The 18,353-nt window shown below is 44.9% G+C and overlaps 1 protein-coding gene across 6 annotated transcripts in view; it reads right to left on the bottom strand.

Moving 5' to 3' along the window:
* LOC138532704 (flavin-containing monooxygenase 5-like) overlaps window positions 1-18,353 on the bottom strand; it is a 338,239-nt gene that overhangs the window by 153,691 nt on the left and 166,195 nt on the right. For all 6 annotated transcript variants that reach the window (XM_069641089.1, XM_069641088.1, XM_069641092.1 and 3 more), the window contains exon 4: window positions 14,742-14,930. In XM_069641089.1, coding sequence (XP_069497190.1) covers window positions 14,742-14,930 — 189 coding nt within the window. The remainder of the gene's footprint in view (window positions 1-14,741; window positions 14,931-18,353) is intronic.

Genomic DNA, 18,353 nt, shown 5'->3' with positions numbered 1-18,353 from the left:
AGGGAACTTCTAACCTGAGCTGATTGTTCTTCTTTGGCGCTGAGAAAAAGGTGCCAAAACCACAAAGAGCTGCTGAATCAAGGAGAATCCATTGCTGCCGAGTCCCTCTCTTGAATGCTGCCACAGGAGCCCACCAGACGTCGTCCCTTTTGTCATCACGACCAAGGACCAGGAACAAGGGTCTGCTGCACTGCAACAAGAAGGCATCCAGCTGGAACACACTCTTCAGTTCACAGGTACTGTGGGGTATGGGGTAAATCAACCTTTTGGCATATGTGGTGCTTCCTATTTTTGGAGAGTGCTATTTTACCCTCTTTAGAGTTGACCTCAACTCATTTGCACTGGCCTTGCAGCTTGTGCTTCTTCAAGGTGACTCCTCTTGAGTTGCTGTGATTTTCTATTTGAACTACTGACTATTTAAAAATAATTCTAAGAAGAGAGCATCAGAACATTGAACTGGCCCATTGACTCTGGTGGTCCTGGCTTCCTAATGGCCTCCTTCTGAACCTATTGGCTTTGGCAGTGCTTTTTCCCTTACAGGTTTTAATTATTGAACACTATTATTGCTGGGATAAAAGACTGCCTGCACCCCTCTGGGAGATTCTAACTGTTTTTGTAGAATACCACTATGTTTTGATCTAACTATAACCTTTCCCTCCCTTATAACTCAATACTGCAAAGGTGATACAAAATAAGTATTATTACTGACCTCAAATCAGGTCCCTCAATGTGCTGGAACATGTATAAGAAATGAAAGAATTACTCACCTGCTTTATTGTTCTCTTTTTTAATTGAATCCTATCTTAAGTGTGTACGTTTTTACTTGGATGCCTGTATTTACTGATGTCACTGTACAGCTCTACAGCTCACATTACCCCTCCTAAGATAAGCCTGGCGGCTCAGTCACACTACCAACTTGTGTAGTACAGGCCTATATTAAAAAGTGGGTTACCTAATACCAAGAGATAAATCTTGTGTAGTCCCACACTAGTAGGACTGCATGAATTCTTACCTAACACTGGTGGCAGGCGGTGGGACTGGTGTAGAGTGGATTACAGTGACTATTGGTTATACGTGTGCCTAAATAAACCATCCACAAGGCTAGCTCCACCAAAAAGTAAAGTAAACTGTAACAAAATAATGCCAGAAATTGATAATTTTAATAAACAGTCCCTTGCTGCACGTACAATGGAACAATTGAAAGATTTATCTGGAATAAGGGGACTGAGTTTAAAGGGAAGAAAAAATTAGTTGATTCCAAAATTGTTAAATCACCAAAATCCTGGACGTGGGCCCATAACCCCTACTCCCAACATTGATATGGAAGAAATGTATGAAAATGATAGTTTAGAGCTTAGCTCCACTCTGCCAAATGGATCAGAAGGTGAGGAGGATCCTCAAGGAGTGAGTAACTCCCCTCTACAGCCTTCTCCTATATTTCAACAGACTCCTATCACGACCCATGTGGGTCACAATGTAAGCCCAGAATATCTCTCAATTGAAAGAATGAGACTGGAGCTAGAATTCAAGAAACTTGCAGTACAGTCTGAGGGCAAAGACAAAGAGCGAGGGCTCAGAGAAAAAGAAATGCAGCATGAATATGATATGAAAAAGATGTCACTTGATTCTACTTCCTTTACAGGGTCTTCTCGGTCTACAAGTCCCAGGAGACCTCGCCTACCAAAAGAGGCTGTAAGTATGTATGATCCTAAACTTGATGTGTTGGATTGGTTGAGTAGATTTGAATTTACTTATGGTTGCAGAATATTTGTGGGACTGATTTAGTTGCATGGAGCATGTCCAGGCTCCCCTAGAGTGGTTGTGATGCTATTATGGAGTTGAATGCTAATGTCAGAAAAGATTATGGACTTGTCAAACAAGCTCTTATTGCCAGATTTGGGAAGACTCCTTCTCAATACATTAAAAGGTTTAGAGACTATAAAAAGAAAGATGGTACCCCTTGGGCTACCCGGGTTTGTGAACGCCTGAAAAACCTAGATGGTTGGCTTAAGGAATGAGGAATTTGGTTTTACTAGAGAATATTTTTGATGCCTGCTCTCCTGAGCTGAGGCAGCACCTGGCTGACTCTAAGGAACTTGATCCCAAGAGCCAAGCTCAAGCTGCAGACATATGGGTAGACAACAGGGCCACTCATAAGGATTCTGCGGCAATTCAGAAAAAGGATGGGGGGAAAAAGCACAAGAAAGATAGTAAAGCAAATTCCAATCCTCAATCAGCTAACGAGGGCCACACAAACCACAAGGGTAAATTCCATGGGAAACCTAACAGGTCTAGTGAAACCTCTGGAGCCAAAGCAGAGGGAGGTTACCAGAAACCCCTATTCCAGCATGACCATGTAGAATGGTATCCCAGATGCAAGGGTAAACCTTCAGGGGTCCACACTGTCTCCTTAGCCTTCACTCCTGAGGAGGAAGCTCCAATGACAGGTGCTCACTTTTGCCTACTAGCTGATGACCCCATTGGAGTTCAAGCTAGTGTTTCTTTAGTGTCCTTGGGTCTGTGGGAACAACAGATTATAGATGTGCATAATACCATACCTGACAACACAAACAAATATTATAAGGACAGTGTATGTGTAGATGGCCAGGAGAATTCTGCCATCAGAGACAATGGGGGCAGCACTACAGTGGGTGATGAAAGCTTCGTCAAACGTGGGGATTTAGCTAAGGCACTCAAAGGTCCCACTAAACTTGCTGGAGGCCCTCTCCAAATGGTTCCTATTTTGCCAGCCCTTATCCAGTGCAATGACATGACTTTACACATTCCTGTTAGTGTGCAATCTGCAGTACCTGAGAGCGTTCTGTTGGGTAATGACTTGAAAACTCTTGGAGTAGTCTCCAGTAATCCCAGGCCTCCTAGCAAAAAGAAACAGGAGCTGACAAGAATGGCCAGAGAAGCAACATTGAGAGACTCTCAGTGTGAGATCAAGGAGAAACCCAGCATCTCAAACCAGCACACAGGGCAACCTTCCACTTCCAGAAAGAAGAAAGAGACCAAGGAGAAATCCAGAGTGTCTGGTAAGAAAAAGGGTCTCAAACCCAAACCTGCTCTGAAAACAAGGACTTCCCAGAGAGGACAGTCCCAGGTCACCCCAGTGACCCATCCCCGGCTGAGTGGGTGGATGAACCAACTCCTGAAAACCCAGCTACTGGTGAAACAGAACTGGAGGAGATCCTTCCCTGCTTGGAAGATCTGGATTCTAGAGACCATCCTGAGCTGCAGACTTTGCATGCAGAGGTGGACCCTCTAGGATAGACTTCAGAAGAGGACAAAGAGAGTGTTCCTCTCTAGAAGGTCTGAGACAACAGACAGCTTCCCAGCTGGAAGGGCAAGAGTCAGGGAAGCATAGACTCTGCTGGGAGGATGGTCTCCTCTACAGTGAGCCTACAGAATCTACCCCAGGGGACTTCAGGCGACTGGTATTACCTCAGGAGGAGAAATCCAAGCTACTAAAACTAGCACATGAGATACCTCTGGCTGGTCGCTTGAGTTCCAAGAAGAACAAAGAGAGGCTTTTGCTGTACTTTTACTGGCCCAGGATGGGTGCAGATGTTGACAACCATTGTAGAAGCTGCCACACCTGCCAGACCTCTGGCAAAAGTGGTTCAAAGAATGTTGCACCTTTAGTGCCCCTCCCAGTGGTGGAAGTTTCTTTTGAGAGGGTGGGGATTGACAGTGTTGATCCCCTAGACCCTCCAACCTCTTCAGGCAACCGATTTATATTGGTTCTGGTACACCATGCTACCAGGTACCCTGAGCCAATACTATGAAAACTGTTAAACTGTTACTGCCCAAGCAGTGGCTAAGACCTGCCTTGGTATTTTTAACAGGGTTGGGTTTCCAAAGAAAGTTATCTCTGACAGGAGGTCACATTTTATGTCCCACTACTAGCAGACCATGTGGAAAAACTGTGAAGTAACTTACAAGTTCTCAACTGCCTACCGCCCTCAAACAAATGGGCTGGTAGGTAGGTTTCAAGGAACAATGAAGAGCATGATAGGTGCCTTAGAAGAACCCCTGAGAAGAAAGTGGGACCTTATACTGCCATGCCTTGCATGTGCTTATAGAGAGGTGCCTCAAGCTGGAATGGGTGTCAGCCGCTTTGAGCTCCTCTACAGTCCTCCTGTCAGAGGTCCTTTGGCCCTGATCAAAAGATGTTTGGAGGGTCTTCCATCCCTAAAGCAAGTCTGCGTCACTGACTATGTACTAGGCCTCAGGGGGAGGATGGTACTTTTGATGACTGAAGCAACTGAAAACCTAAAAGCTGGGCAGGCTCTGGTCAAACATTGCCATGACCAGAAGGCCAACATGGTGAAGTTTACTCCAGATCGGTTAGTACTATGGTTCCTATAGGGCAGAGGGCCTTAAAGGACAAATGGATCAGACACTTCCAAGTTGTAGGCCAACTTGGAGAGGTTAAATATTTTGTGGACTTGGGCAACCCCAAGGAGGCCCCTACGGTCTTTCACACTAACCGTTTGAAGGCTTAGGTCTCTAGACCAGAACTGGGAGCTTTGCTTCTAGTCTCTGATCAAGAGGAGGAGAAGAGTGAGCCTCTCCCTGATCTCCTCAGGGAACACCCTTCAGATGAGACAATTGAAGGAGTTAAACTCTCTTCAGATCTGACTCTGCAGCAACAGGAGGAGTGCAAAGTTCTGTTGGCTCAGTTTGCCTCTGTTTTCTCTGCCTCCAGGCTTGACCCCTTAGGGCCAGCTATGGTATACTCACTGGTGACAGTCTCCCTGTCAAAAGCAGGGGCTACAGTCTGATCATGTCAGAACTCACATAAAGGAAGAGGTCAACAAGATGCTTGACCTTGGGGTTATAGAGCCATCTACCAGTCCATGGGCTAGTCCAGTTGTACTAGGGCCAAAAGCAGGAACCAATGAAATGAGATTCTGTGTGGGCTATAGAACTTTAAATGCAGTCACAAAGACTGATGCCCATCCTTTAACAAGGACAGATGAGCTGGTGGATAAACTTGGAGCAGCCAAGTTCCTCAGTACATTTGACTTGACCTCAGGCTATTGGAAAATAGCACTGACAGACCATGCCAAGGAGAAAACTGCATTTTCCACTCCAGGAGGCTTATATCAGTTTAGGGTTATGCCTTTTGGACTAAAGAATGCACCTGATACATTCCAAAGGATGGTTAACCAGGTGGTTCTGAATGGGTTAGAGGACTTCTGCATGGGATACTTGGATGACATTGCAGTGTTCAGCCCCACTTTGGAAGACCATCTTCATCACCTACGATACATATTGCAGGCTCTTGAACAGGCCTATGTGACCATAAAGGCAAGTGTCAAACAGATCAGAGCAAAGAGGTCTTCCTTGGACATGAGGTAAGACGTGAGGTAAGAGGTAGGCGGAGGCGAGAATAGGCCCTTGCCTAGTGAAGGACAAGCTGCACAGGACTGGGCCACCCCCATTACTCAGACCGAAGTGAGAGCCTTTCTAGGTCTCACTGGGTACTACAGAAATATACTTGAAAATTATGGAGAGATAGTTTCTCCCCTGAATGTCAAATCCTCTCCTAAATTTCCTAAGAAGGTCAGATGGAATAAGGAGTGTGCCAAGGCATTTGAAGGGCTGAAACAGACTCTCTGAAAAGCTCCAGTCTTAAGAGCTCCTGATTATAGCAAATCCTTTATTGTACAAAAAGATGCTTCCATTACAGGGATAGGTGCAGTCTTAAGACTGGATGAGCAAGGAAGAGAACACCCTATTTGCTTCATCAGGAGAAAACTGAAGGGCTATTAAACAAGGTGGGCAACCATAGAACGTGAGTGTTTTGCCATTGTGTGGTGAGTGAATAAGTTTAGGCCATACGTGTGTGGTTCTTCTTTCCTTATTCAAACTGACCACCAAACCTTGAGATGGTTAATGCAAATAAAGGGGGAATCCTAAACTACTTAGATGGTCTATCAGCCTCCAAGGGTTTGATTGAGCTTAGGTCAGGATGCAATCAACAAAATGCTGATGGTCTTTCCAGACAGTATGAACGACTGGAACCAGAGATTCATCCAGCAGTTTATTAAATCCTCCTGTCCCTTAGTCTGGGGGGAAGAGTGTTAGGAAGAATGTTCATTTCTGTGCCAATCTGCTTTAACCTTAGTGACCCCCAGCCCTTATGCTGGATTCAGGGCTTTTTAATGTTAACTCCTCAGTGAGTGGGACTTTTTTCTCACTCTCTCGTGTGTTTTTTCTGACTAGGATTTTTGTGTTCCTCACTGTTTAATGCAGTCTGGTAAACTCCATAGGCATCTGCTTTTGCATGGTAACACACAGCATCTTCTGTGCAATGCCTCTGAGAAGTCCCATAGACTTCTATTAATGTTTAACTACATTTTCTTGGGCAAACCACTGTTCCCAACAATAGTAAAATGGCCCCGGTCTTATTTACCTTTTCTTTTTTGAGTCCAGCACACACCACCCTATGTGGAGTGCTGGGGGGTTACATAGAAACTCCTTTATCCCACTGCTCATGTAACATTCTGTTACACTAACTAACTTGAATGGCTGGTGACAGTGGTTTCTTTTTTACTACCTTGTGGCATGTATCTGCAGGCTGATAGTTCAGCTGCAGTACAGCATCCTAGGGTGACCATTTTCCCAAAATGGCCCCTGTCTTCTTTTGTCGCCATTTCTTGTCAGTTAGTTTCTTCTGGGCTTTTACTCTGTTGTTTCAATTGGTTTTGAATCCTGTGTGTGTTTTGCCTTTGGTGGGCTTCAGCCCTGAAGCCCGCCCACGCTCCAGTGTGTCTGGAAAGGCAGGAAGTGAGGGAGGGTCCCTGTCTTTTGTCTCTAGGTGTCTCTAGGTGTACCTGAGTGAAACCAGTTGTGATTGGCCGGCTGGCTGTCCATCAGGTTAGCCACCCTGCTGCGTGATTGACAGCCTAGGGCTGTGAATGAATGGGAACTTGTTTAAAAGGGGAGGTTTTTGGGGCTAGAGACAGAATCGACCACTGGAGGACAACATCCTGCAAAGAAGATGTGAAGAGATGCCAGGAGAACCCACGTGGAGCGCCAAGTGCCCTGTGAAGCACTGCAGCGGTGCTGACCATGTATTCGTTTTGACTGGGAAGACATGTACGGGATGACTTCCTCCCTTGGGCTGGTGGGACCAACTAGCCTTAAGACATGCTTCATTTTGGCACAACCCCCAACTTGCTGAGCCTTACCAAGGCTGCAGATCCCAATACCCGGGGACCCCTGACCATCATCGAGTGCATTGTCTTCCGAAGTCCGAATCTGGACAAAACTTTGTGGGCATCCAGTGGACCATACAGAAGAAGGGAATCTTCATCCAAGGTCCCCTCACCAGAGTCCAGGAACGAGGGATCAAGTAACTTCTAACCGGAGCTGTTTGTTCTTCTTTGGCACTGAGAAAAAGGTGGCAAAACCACAAAGAGCCGCTGTATCAAGGAGAATACATTGCTGCCAAGTCCTTCTCTCTCGAGTGCTGTCACGGGAGCCCGCCAGACGTCCTCTCTTTCGTCACCATGACCAAGGACCAGGAAAATGGGTCTGCTGCACTGCAACAAGAAGGCATCCAGCTGGAACAATTTCTTCAGTTAACAGGTACTGTGGGGCTTGGGGTACATCACACTTTTGCCATTTGTGGTGCTTCCTACCCGGGGGGCTATTTTAACCCTCTTTAGAGTGTACCTGAACTCACTTGCACTGGCCTTGCAGCTTGTGCTTCTTCAAGGTGACTCCTCTTGGGTTGATGTGATTTTCTATTTGAACTACTGACTATTTTAAAACATTTTCTAAGAAGAGGGCATCATAACTTTGAACTGGCCCATTGTCTTTGGCTGTCCTGGCTCCCTAAAGGCCCCCCTTCTGAACCTATTGGCTTTGGAAGTACTTGTTACCTTGCAGGTTTTAATTGTTGAACATTATTATTTCTGGGATAAAAGACTGCTTGCATCCCTATGGGAGAAACTAGAATACCAGTATGCTCTGATATAAATATAACCTTTCCATACCTTATAACTCAATACTGCAAAGGTGATACAAAATAAGTGTTATTACTGACCTCAAATGACATCACTCAATGTGCTGGAAAATGTACAACATATGAAAGAATTACTCACTTGCTTTATTGTTCTCTTTTTTAATTGAATCCTAACTTGGGATTAATGATATTATTAGTTGCTGCTTTTTAAAGAATGTTTTAAATATCATTGTGTATATATATATATATTTATACTATAACTTTAAGTGTGTAAGTGTTAACTTGGATACCTGTATTTACTCATTTCATTGTACAGCTCTACAGATAAGCCTGGCTGCTCAGTCACACTACCAACTTGTGTAGTACAGGTCTATATTAAAAGGTGGGTTACCTAATACCAAGAGATAGGTCTTGTGTTTTCCCACACTAGTTGGACTGCATCAATTCTTACCTAACAGCGTTCACGGATCAGGCTGCAACTTTCGATTCAGTGAACCGTCAGAAACTCTAGCTTACAGTGATGGACATGGGAGTTCTAAAGAATCTATTCTGAATCATTGCACATGTTCATGAGAACAACAGCACAGTCCTGCAGTATGGCAGAACTTGAAAGAATTTTAAATCCTGATACTGTCATACGCAGATGATAGCGTATTTTTGGCCAGAATGTCTAGTTCTCTCCAAAGATCAATAGATGCATATACCCTGTATATCAATGAAGTGAGCTTCCGGGTGAATACCAATAAAACAGCAACCTTAGTGTTTAGGAAAACATATGTGAAGAAAATCTTTCTATGCATGAGGGTTAGCTATTGAGAGAGTACAAGTATACGATTACTTAGCTGTGTGCGTTACTGGAATATTACCTAATGAGGCTCATGTAGCAGTCAGATTGTCACAGGCTATCAGGGGTATTTATTTGTTTGCTGCACAATTTAGGAAACATTAATTTCAATGTATGTCACAAGCTTACAAGTCAAAAATTAAGTTGGTCACTTTTTATGGCATTGAAGTTTGGAGTTTTCAGCGTGCTGACAATTTGTAAAAAGATACTAAATACATTCTGCAGAGACTTCTAGCACTTCCGGTCTCACCAGCGACGTTTGCATCTCGTACAGAAACTGATATATGAAGGACAAAATCAAGCTATCTTTGGTGTCATTGTTTCTAGGTGATTGCTGCTTCTGAGTAATTTGTCAAAATAAGATAAGAGCTAGTTTGTACCTCCAGTGAGATATGGCCCAAAACAATTAGAGAAAGTTCAGTACCAAAACCTGACAATTAAATGTTATAGATTAACAAAGCATGTGCTGTCAAGGACTCGGGTTGATTTAGTGAATTCATTTATATCTAAAAGGGAAGACATAGAATTAGGAAAGCCCCGAAATCGGGCAATAATGGCAATTTCTAGAAGTACAGGCTGCAACCCTATCTAATCCAAAATCCTTTTTTAAACAACAGATGTGTGATTACTAGACTACCATTTAACTGTTCCGCTCCTTCTCTCTTCTTGCTCCACTTCCATGGAATTCTCTTCCCCCCGACATCCGTGAACCAGTCAACATGGACTTGTTCAAAACCAAACTAAAAGCCTACCTCCTTGCCTCCAATTTACCCTCTTAACCTACCTCTGATCTGCCTAATAGCTAACAATTTTCTCTCGCCTCTAACCTGCCTCTGTCCCTCACTTCTTCTGCCTCCATTCTTGCACTTCACCTATCATGGTCACATCCCCAACACAGCTGCCTAACCGCCTACTTGCACTTAAAAATGTCCAATGTTCAGCACTCCCAGATAATTATAGTATTGTACATCTAGATAGAATAGCTTGCCGTCCACGTGGAGGGGTTGCGATTATTGGTAAGTCACCTCTGGCTCTCACGCTAATCCCCATCCCCCATTCTATCAAAATGGAAGCCCTTCTGGTAGGTGTTGAGGGTCCGAATAAGTCTGTGTTACATTTTCTTTAGTATATCTCCCACCTGGCTCGCACGCAGACTTCTCTGACTCGTTCCCCGATTTTGTGTCTGCATTCCAATTGAATTTCCTAATATCTTGATTGTGGGTGACTTTAATGTTAGGCTTAACCCTCCTCTTGCCAGCGACCCAGCCCAGTTCCACAATTCAATGGCAGACTTAGGGCTGAATCAGCTAGTTATAGAGCCCACTCATAGGCATGGTGGTGTTCTTGATCTTACGTTTACAGCCGATGCCAATATACAAAGTGATCCCCCCTGCCCTGTGATCTGGTCAGATCACTATCATCTGTCGTTTTGCATCATGAATGTTTCATGCCCCTCCATGCCATGTCCTGCGGTCATCCTTCGCCGTTATCCACGTCAGGTGGACTATAGGGTATTGGCCGCTTTGACGGCTGAAAAATTAAATTTGATTCCTATACCTGATTTATCTACCCTTACTCGACTCTCCTTGAAGTGGCAGATATTGTGGCTCCACTTAACCTTATTCACCCGCGGAAATGTCCCTCCGTACCCTGGTTCTCAGTAGAGCTCAAAACAGCCCGCCGACAGTTAAGGCAGGCAGAGCGGAAATGGCAGAGAAACTACGATAAGCATGAAAAGGTTTGCTCCCTGAAGCTGACCTACAATTATCATAGAGCAATCAAACTCACCAAGCAGACTTTTTTCACTGTGTGACGGCTCTCAATCAGTCAAAGGAGCTATTTTCGGTAGTTAAATCATTTACTTCTACTGTTGCCATTACACCCAAGATAGCTCACTCACAGATTTTGTGCAATTCCCTAGCAAAAAATGTTATCACTAAGGTGACAAATATCTCTGATCTTATCCAGAGCAATTGCTTGAGGAGAGCATGCATAGATATAGGTGAACCTAATATCAGACCTTTACATTCTTGGTCTGGCTTCCTAGTTTCCACTACTGAGGATGTGCTAAAAGCAATTGCTAAATTGAAATCAGTAGCCCCCTCAGATCCTATGCCAGTGGCAGTGCTGCTGGAAATTCTTCCTGAGGGTATTACTCTTGTCACTACCAACTGCTCTTTTCAGCAGGGTAGTATCCCAGCTGAGCTGCAACAGGCCAGCGTCCTACGACTGTTAAAAGAAACCTTTGCTTGACCCTTTCGGTTTTGACCAACTACCGCCCTATTTCACTCCTTTCTTTCTTTATGAAAGTATTACAGTCTTTGCTGTCCCCGCTTCTATCTTCTTATCATGAACACTCAAACGGTTTATATCCATTTCATTCGGGGTTTCGATCAGGACGGGGAACCAAGAGTGTACTGGTGTCGGCAATGGATGATCTGGCTATGCTGGCGGGTCAAGATGGAGTGGGCGCTCTGATGTTACTTGATCTGTCAGCAGCGTTTGATACAGTTCACCATTCCATCTTGCTGCAGGTCTTTCGGGAACAGTCCTGGGCTGGTTCTCCTCTTTCTTATCAGGACGAGCACAGTCACTTTCCCATCCTCTTTTTCTGTCTCAGCCTAACACTTTATCTTGTGGTGTTCATCAGGACTCCGCCTTGTCCCCCATGTTATTCAACCTCTACGTTCAGTCGCTATTTGCTCTCATACGGTCCCACAGCTTCAGATGCTATGCCTATGCAGACGACAACCAGATTCTGGTGCGGTTAGATCTTGACCAATCTGAGGTGTTGTTGAGGCTGTCAGAGTGTCTGTCGGTTGTGAAGGGCTGGATGGATGGTAACTGGCTTAAACTGAATGAGGACATGACAGAGGTGATGGTGGTGGGTCCCCCCTCTAAGACTTCTGGTTCTAGCCGTCAGCTCTAGGAGGCCTTTCCTCTCTGGTTATGCTGGTCAAAAACATAGGAGTGGGGCTGGCATCGACATTATCAATGGCTGCACAAGTGAGCATGGTCTGTAAGACGGGCTTCTATATGCTAAAGCTTCTTCTTAGGATCATGCCTTTTCTACCGGAAGCTTTGCACCCTCAGGTGGTGGCTTCTTTAATCTCCAGCCAAATTGATTACTGTAATGCCCTCTACCTGGTTCAGCCAAGGGGCTTGATCCAGCGGCTTCCACGCTTGCAGAACATTGCAAGCAGAGTAGTGACAGGATTGCTATATAGTACCTGTATTAGTCCAGTGGTCCGTGCTTTACACTGGCTCCCTGTGGCTAAGAGGATTAAGTTTAAAGCCCTATGCATAGTACATCGGGCGTATTACGGGCCGGGCACTGAATTTCTCCAGTAGAAATGTAAGTTTTATATTCTAACTAGGTCCTTACGATCAGAAGCAGCCAATCTGGTCATCATTCTGAAATTTCGAGAGAGCTCGACTGGGTGGCCAGGCTTTCTCAGTTGCTGCGGGCACCGTGTGGAATGGGCACAGTAATGCAGAAATCTAACAAATCACCTGCAGTTCCGACGTGCACTAAATCTATTCTTTTCTAGCATGGCGGTTGAGTGCCCCTGTTTAGTGTCCTAGCGCCATGGGGCCCTTGTGGTGGATGTGCTCTATATAAATAATGTTAACATCACATAACATAACAATGTTCATTGTTCTTAATCTATGTATGTCTACTTATGTATTGTCCCCGTTGACCGTTCCATTTACTCCCCTCCACAACCTGTCACAATGTCCCTCAAACTCATCCCATTGTAAGAAGCTGACCGCTTCCCTTCCAATCTGATTTCTTATCTATTGTACGATAACCGCAGGCATACCAGCCGCTACCCGGGAACGAAAAGGCAGAAAAATACAATTTGGAGGAGGATAGGAGCATGCGAGGAGGAGAGGGGTGCGTGTTGAGTGACTGGGAGGGTAGGAAAAACATTATTTTGATGTTTTTCCTGATAACCACGGTTATCCTTTGACCACAGATAACCAAAGCTATCTGTAGTACATTGATATAGCCGCAGTTATGGGAAAAAAGGAAGAAAACAAAAGAGAAGAAAAAACAAAAGAATTGGGACAGCTACAGGGAGGTGGAGAGTGGAAAGTGGCAACGCCCGAAGGCCATGGCTAGTGACCTGGTACACTTTTGAAATGTAGAGTGGGCAAGGCCAAAGCCGTGTTCACTGGCCAGGACCAGAGGCCCTGGCTTGTGTGCCCAAAAGAGAGGGGGAACATGTGCAGTGCCCACAGCCAAAGGCCATGGCTAGTGGCCGGTACTGTTTTAAAATGTAGATTGGGCATGGCCGAAGGTTCCAGCTAAGAGCTGGTGGTAACTCTGCCACCTTTCCGCCAAAGAAAGGGCGAAATCGGCAGAATTACTGCTGGTGCTAATTCCGCGGAAATCCCTATGGAGTTCTACCAGCACTTGTAATCAGGCAGTAATTCTGCTGGACCAAGTGGCAGTAACGGTAATTTGTTTTGGTGGTATCTCTGTAGTTTTACTGCAAAGATACCACCAAACTTGTAATGAGGCTGGTGTTTAGGAGGACAAATGTAGCTTTAATTATGAAAAGCATAATTATGCAATTTCTATTGATCACCTTTGTCATCTTCAAACTCCAAATTGCTCTGTAATGGATTCTTTATCTTAGGATGGGTGGTTTAATTAATTATCAGATGGTTTTTTCTTTGTAAAAAGTATGTTCACCTCCCAGAGTTAAAACCAGTGTTTTTCCTCTATTTGGTCTTATTTGATGATTATATTAGAACTGGCTTCTGGTATTTCTTGACATGCTTGTGTAATATAACAAATATTCTATTATATGCTGTACATTATTATTAAAGTTTCTATTTAGTATCGATGTTGATCACTACTTTCCCAATATAAAAAGCAATACTGCCAGTGCCACTGTGGGCCTCGTTAGAAGTTTCCAAATTCGGCTTTCCGTTACCCACACTTACAATCTGGCGAAATCTGCTAGAATAGGCGTAGTCGTAGAACAGAATTAGTCCTTAGTTTATTTAACTCCTTAGGATATTTGAGGATTTACCAAGAGTGCTAATTCTGCCCAGGGTAAGTCCTCAATTTCTGGAAGATAAACTGGAGGAGAGCAACATGCTCAAGATATCTATTTCAATTCATCACAAGCTTGTAGTTTGGCAGTACGGTAAAAGTGCCAGTAAACCTGATACTGCTAAAAAAATAACAGTTAAAGGTTTTACTTTGACTTTTTTAGCACACCACCAAAATGGTAATGCGGCCTACAATATCATGTGAATACTGCCACAGTAATCAGGGCCTTCCGGGATACAGCCAGTGTGCTCAGCATGAGCCCAGCCAATGAGGAGGTAAGGCAGCTAAAGGCATGCCAGGAGGGCTCCCTGGGTTAGTACCCCAAGGTAGGCCAGTGAACAGGAACGCCAGTGCGTCCAACCTTTCTAGTCATGCTTTACTTTCATAACTAAAAAAGACCCTTACACTTCTGTGCATATTTACTTACTACAGTGCTGTAAGGCATTTTCGGCCTAAGAATATTTAGGATTAACCAAGGCCTATTTTCTGGTCACCTCCAGATCCTCTGGCAGATTAAAAGCCAGAGTTGATGATGAAGGGGTCTTTCAGTCAGTAGGTGGATCCAGTAACTAAACCAATTTTACATCCCTAGCTGTTGGTAGCAGGCCTACCAGGCCACAAAAACATGAAATTAGGCTCACCTGAACACTGGTCTCTAAGCACACTGCCCCTGGAACCGATATAGAACCATCATGCTCACAGTGTTACTGTACAAGGGAAACATGCAACATGGGGACCATGCACATAGCAGGGCTACAATGGCAGCCTGCAGTATGAGGAAGGTATCAGTGATGTTGATGGGAGTGTCATTGCACCTCAGCAATCAGTCCTCTCATTGGGTTTACCTTGAACTGTATGTACTTGTGTAGATTAAAGTGCTTGGCGTAGTCTCTGAAGTACCGTAGAATCTTAGAGTTGTGCATATAGTTTGGGTAATCATCCGGGATGGGATAGTCACTGTAACACATCATCTCCTTGGAGGTGTTTATAATTACAGACCTGTAGATGCTGGCCCGGCCCTCCTCAGGAACCTCCTGCAGGAATAAACAATATGCGTTAGTATTTGTGGGTGATCACATGATCTACCGGTCACACATTCGCAGCCTCGCGCTGGTTCCACAGGATTGCTTAATACAGATCAATGGGGTAACTAACCACCTGATGCAGATATCTGCATGCAACCTGCAGGGGACATGTTAAGATCTGCATAGGGCAGACCCAGTCTTTCGCTCTTCTGTGGTTAAAGTCATCCACAGCAGCAATGGGAAATCTGGGCTTAACTATTCTCTTTCTCCTCTCTTCCTTTCGCTTTTCCTCACCCTTGTTCTTCACTCTTGGTCTCCACTCTTCCTCTTTCTAGGCACCATTACTCACTCTCCATATCTCACCGCCCCAAAGTTCTGTGTGGCATCTGTTCTCTACCCTGTCTGCTCACTATTCCATCCCCACAGACACAAATGATGCACAGTTCAAGGGTGTTTATTGAACAGAATGGGTTAGGAAAATGCCTATCTGGCCCTATATCTAAAGATGGGAGCATGCTCAGCCATAAACTAATAAATAAAACAGCCCTGGTGATGTCTGTCAAAATCAAAATGGCCTATAGTAACACAACCTATTTTTCTGGAGCACTGTAATGCCTGTGTTCCTCGCCCCTACTGCCCTACCTGATTGTAGCTGCAGAGATGGGCGTTATTGGTCATCCCTGGATGAACATGGGCAAACAGGGGATGGGGGTTGTCCTAGGCTGCTGCCTTTTGTCTCTGGCTCTTAGCTGGCAGCCCGGGCAAGGCTGCTCTAGGAGGGTCAGTGAGGAGGAGAGGTTCTTGTCCCGTGACCTGGTCACTGACCCATGTGGAGCGGGGTCTTCAAGTACATAGAGGCACATCAAGACAGAACATGAGATGACATTTATATGACATATCATGATGTGCCACATCAATACATAATATATTATGGCATGGATTTACATATGGCAGCCGACATGACTTTATGAAAAGACACATCATTACATGACATTTATAACATCAAGATATATCATGTCATTGTTTGTGATGTGCGAACTGGGACAGTGTAGATCTGAGGCTGCTTTGATGGCAAGTCTGGATTGTTGGTTGTAGAATGCACGTACAGTTGAAAATGTAAATAGTAGTGTTATGACTGATTTTCTATACTCTGGCCTGGTGGACAAATGTATAGACATCCAACCTATATTGTGACAAGGACAACTCTGGAAAATGTAGCTAAACTAGTTCAAGGTAGCAAGGAAGGGTGGATGGAAAGGTGCAGTAGAGAGGAATCTTTCCTACCACTTACCCCTCCCAGACTAGGGATGGGGGAACTAATCCCTTGTTGGGTACTCTGTCAACTTCCTAAGTCACCATCTAATGGAAACGCATCTCTTCTGCACCTGTGGCCCTGAGTTCTTCACTCCTAAACTGGTAGATGATATGATATGTAGGTTGTTTCCACACCTTTGGCATCAAGCTGTGAACGTTTACTAACTATCCCAGGGTCATAGGCATGTGTCTGCACTATAAAAGGCTTCTTCCAATCAGGCGCCACTTAAACCAGGGGCCTTACCTATGGATTCTTTCAGGCCAGTGAAGGCCTTCTCACATTCCAGGGTCCATAAGAATTGTTTAGGTCCACTTGAAGTAGTGAGGACAGTCAGAGGGATATCTATACTTCTATAGTCTGCCACTTTACTCCTGTGTTTCCCAGTGGAGCCCAAAATAGTCCTCATTTGTGCTTGGGTAGTTGGGGTTGCCCAGTTCTGTACATCATGTACTTCACTGGCAAGAGGTTTAATCTTGCTGTCACTTACACCAAAGTTATGCTGAAGGAAGGCCAATGGCTCCTGTTCAGGTTGACACTTGGCTGTCCCGCAGAACAGGTTGGCATGATGAAGGTCCTGACACCTATTCTTTTGAGTTATTCCCAGCTCTTTCGATGTGGGGGTTGAATCTCCCATGTTACCCAGACATGTATTGCTGAGATCCTTTTTCCCATTCAGAACATGGTCTAATCTCATTTGACAGGTGTCAGTTGCAGCCACCAATCCAGAAGTCAATACCTTCTGAAAGGGCATTCCATACCCTGCAGAGGGATCAAACAGGCTTCTGTACTTTTCAGTACAGAGCTGATCCCCCAAGTTGTTACCTCTTGGTGGGGAGTGTGTATTTGTCTTGGGGACAGCATACCAACCTCTAGTGTCCATACAGAATCCCAAACTGGCTGTACCTTTATGTTCCTCCAGATCCTCAGAACAAGATTCTAGGCAGTTAGTGTGCTCAAACACCCCTTGTTCCAGCACAGGGTGGATCACACACCAACTGTCAGAACTTCCTGGTTGCTCAGAACCATCACAACACCCAAACCTGGTGGGTTCACCAACTCCCACAATACAGTCTGGTTTACACCAACCTCATCTCAGGGGTATCAGTGACAATAAGGAGAGAGATTGCCTCAGCAAAATCTCCAGCTCCCCTTGTTGGTGTGGGGTCAGGTGAGGAGACACTAAGTTATTTTCACTGAAGCCATTAGAAGGGCTGCTTTGGCACAGTGCAGGGAGACACACAGATTTCTCTGGCTCGCTATCTGTAGCCTTAAGCAGGGCTCCAAATCTATCTCTCAAGAAAGAATCCTCCACACTATTCACAGGAAACGTTATGGTAACCTTTCCAAGATATACCAAGGCCTACTGAATAGTTTACCTTGACAAGCTATGAAACATGGCAAGGCCCAGGTCACCCACATGTTTTAAGGTATTTACAAAGTATGTGTGACAGGAGAAGGTCTCAACTCCTCCTCTGGAGCTCACTAAAGGTTCCAATCAAACTTAAGAGAGCATTGATAAGTATCTCTCTCAGACCATCTTCCTGTGGATGACAGTTCAGTAACACTTGACATGTCACTTCACCCTCCCTCCACTGGGTCTGACCACTACTGAGCACAGCAGAGGAGCTACCTCTGGGACTGCCATTCAAGGTGTCAATGACTGACCTGTCAGTCATTATCTGTGGACTGGCAAAAGGACACATAGTATCGTGATCAGCAATTACCAATTGTAACCTATTGCCCGAGGCCTCAAGAGTAAAAGGGCTAATAAAATCAGGCCTTACCTCTGGTAAAAATTAGTCCACTCCTAAAAGTGAATTCTGGAGTAACTGATTTCCTGTCTCACACCTGTCAACCTGGTGATAGACAGTGAGACCCCTATATTGGTTTTCTTCTGGGACCCCCATCATTTCCAGCAAGAATGTGTGATAGAACAGTCTGGTGGTATCCCGACACTAGGATGATCCACAAGGGGAATGTCACACACCAACTGCAGGAGGAGGGGCCTCACATCCTGAGAAAACTCCAACTTCTCAAGGTCTTATCTGGTGGGATCTGTGGGCTTACTTTCCAGTAACCCACCTTCCAGTTGAATTATTTGCTTCACTGGAGGGGAA

The sequence above is a fragment of the Ambystoma mexicanum genome, chromosome 1q (genome assembly GCF_040938575.1).
Source record: "Ambystoma mexicanum isolate Mex_15411 chromosome 1q, UKY_AmexF1_1, whole genome shotgun sequence".
Taxonomy (NCBI): domain Eukaryota; kingdom Metazoa; phylum Chordata; class Amphibia; order Caudata; family Ambystomatidae; genus Ambystoma; species Ambystoma mexicanum.
The sequence above is the reverse complement of the archived record's forward strand: the minus strand, read 5'-3'. Positions and strand labels throughout refer to the sequence as shown.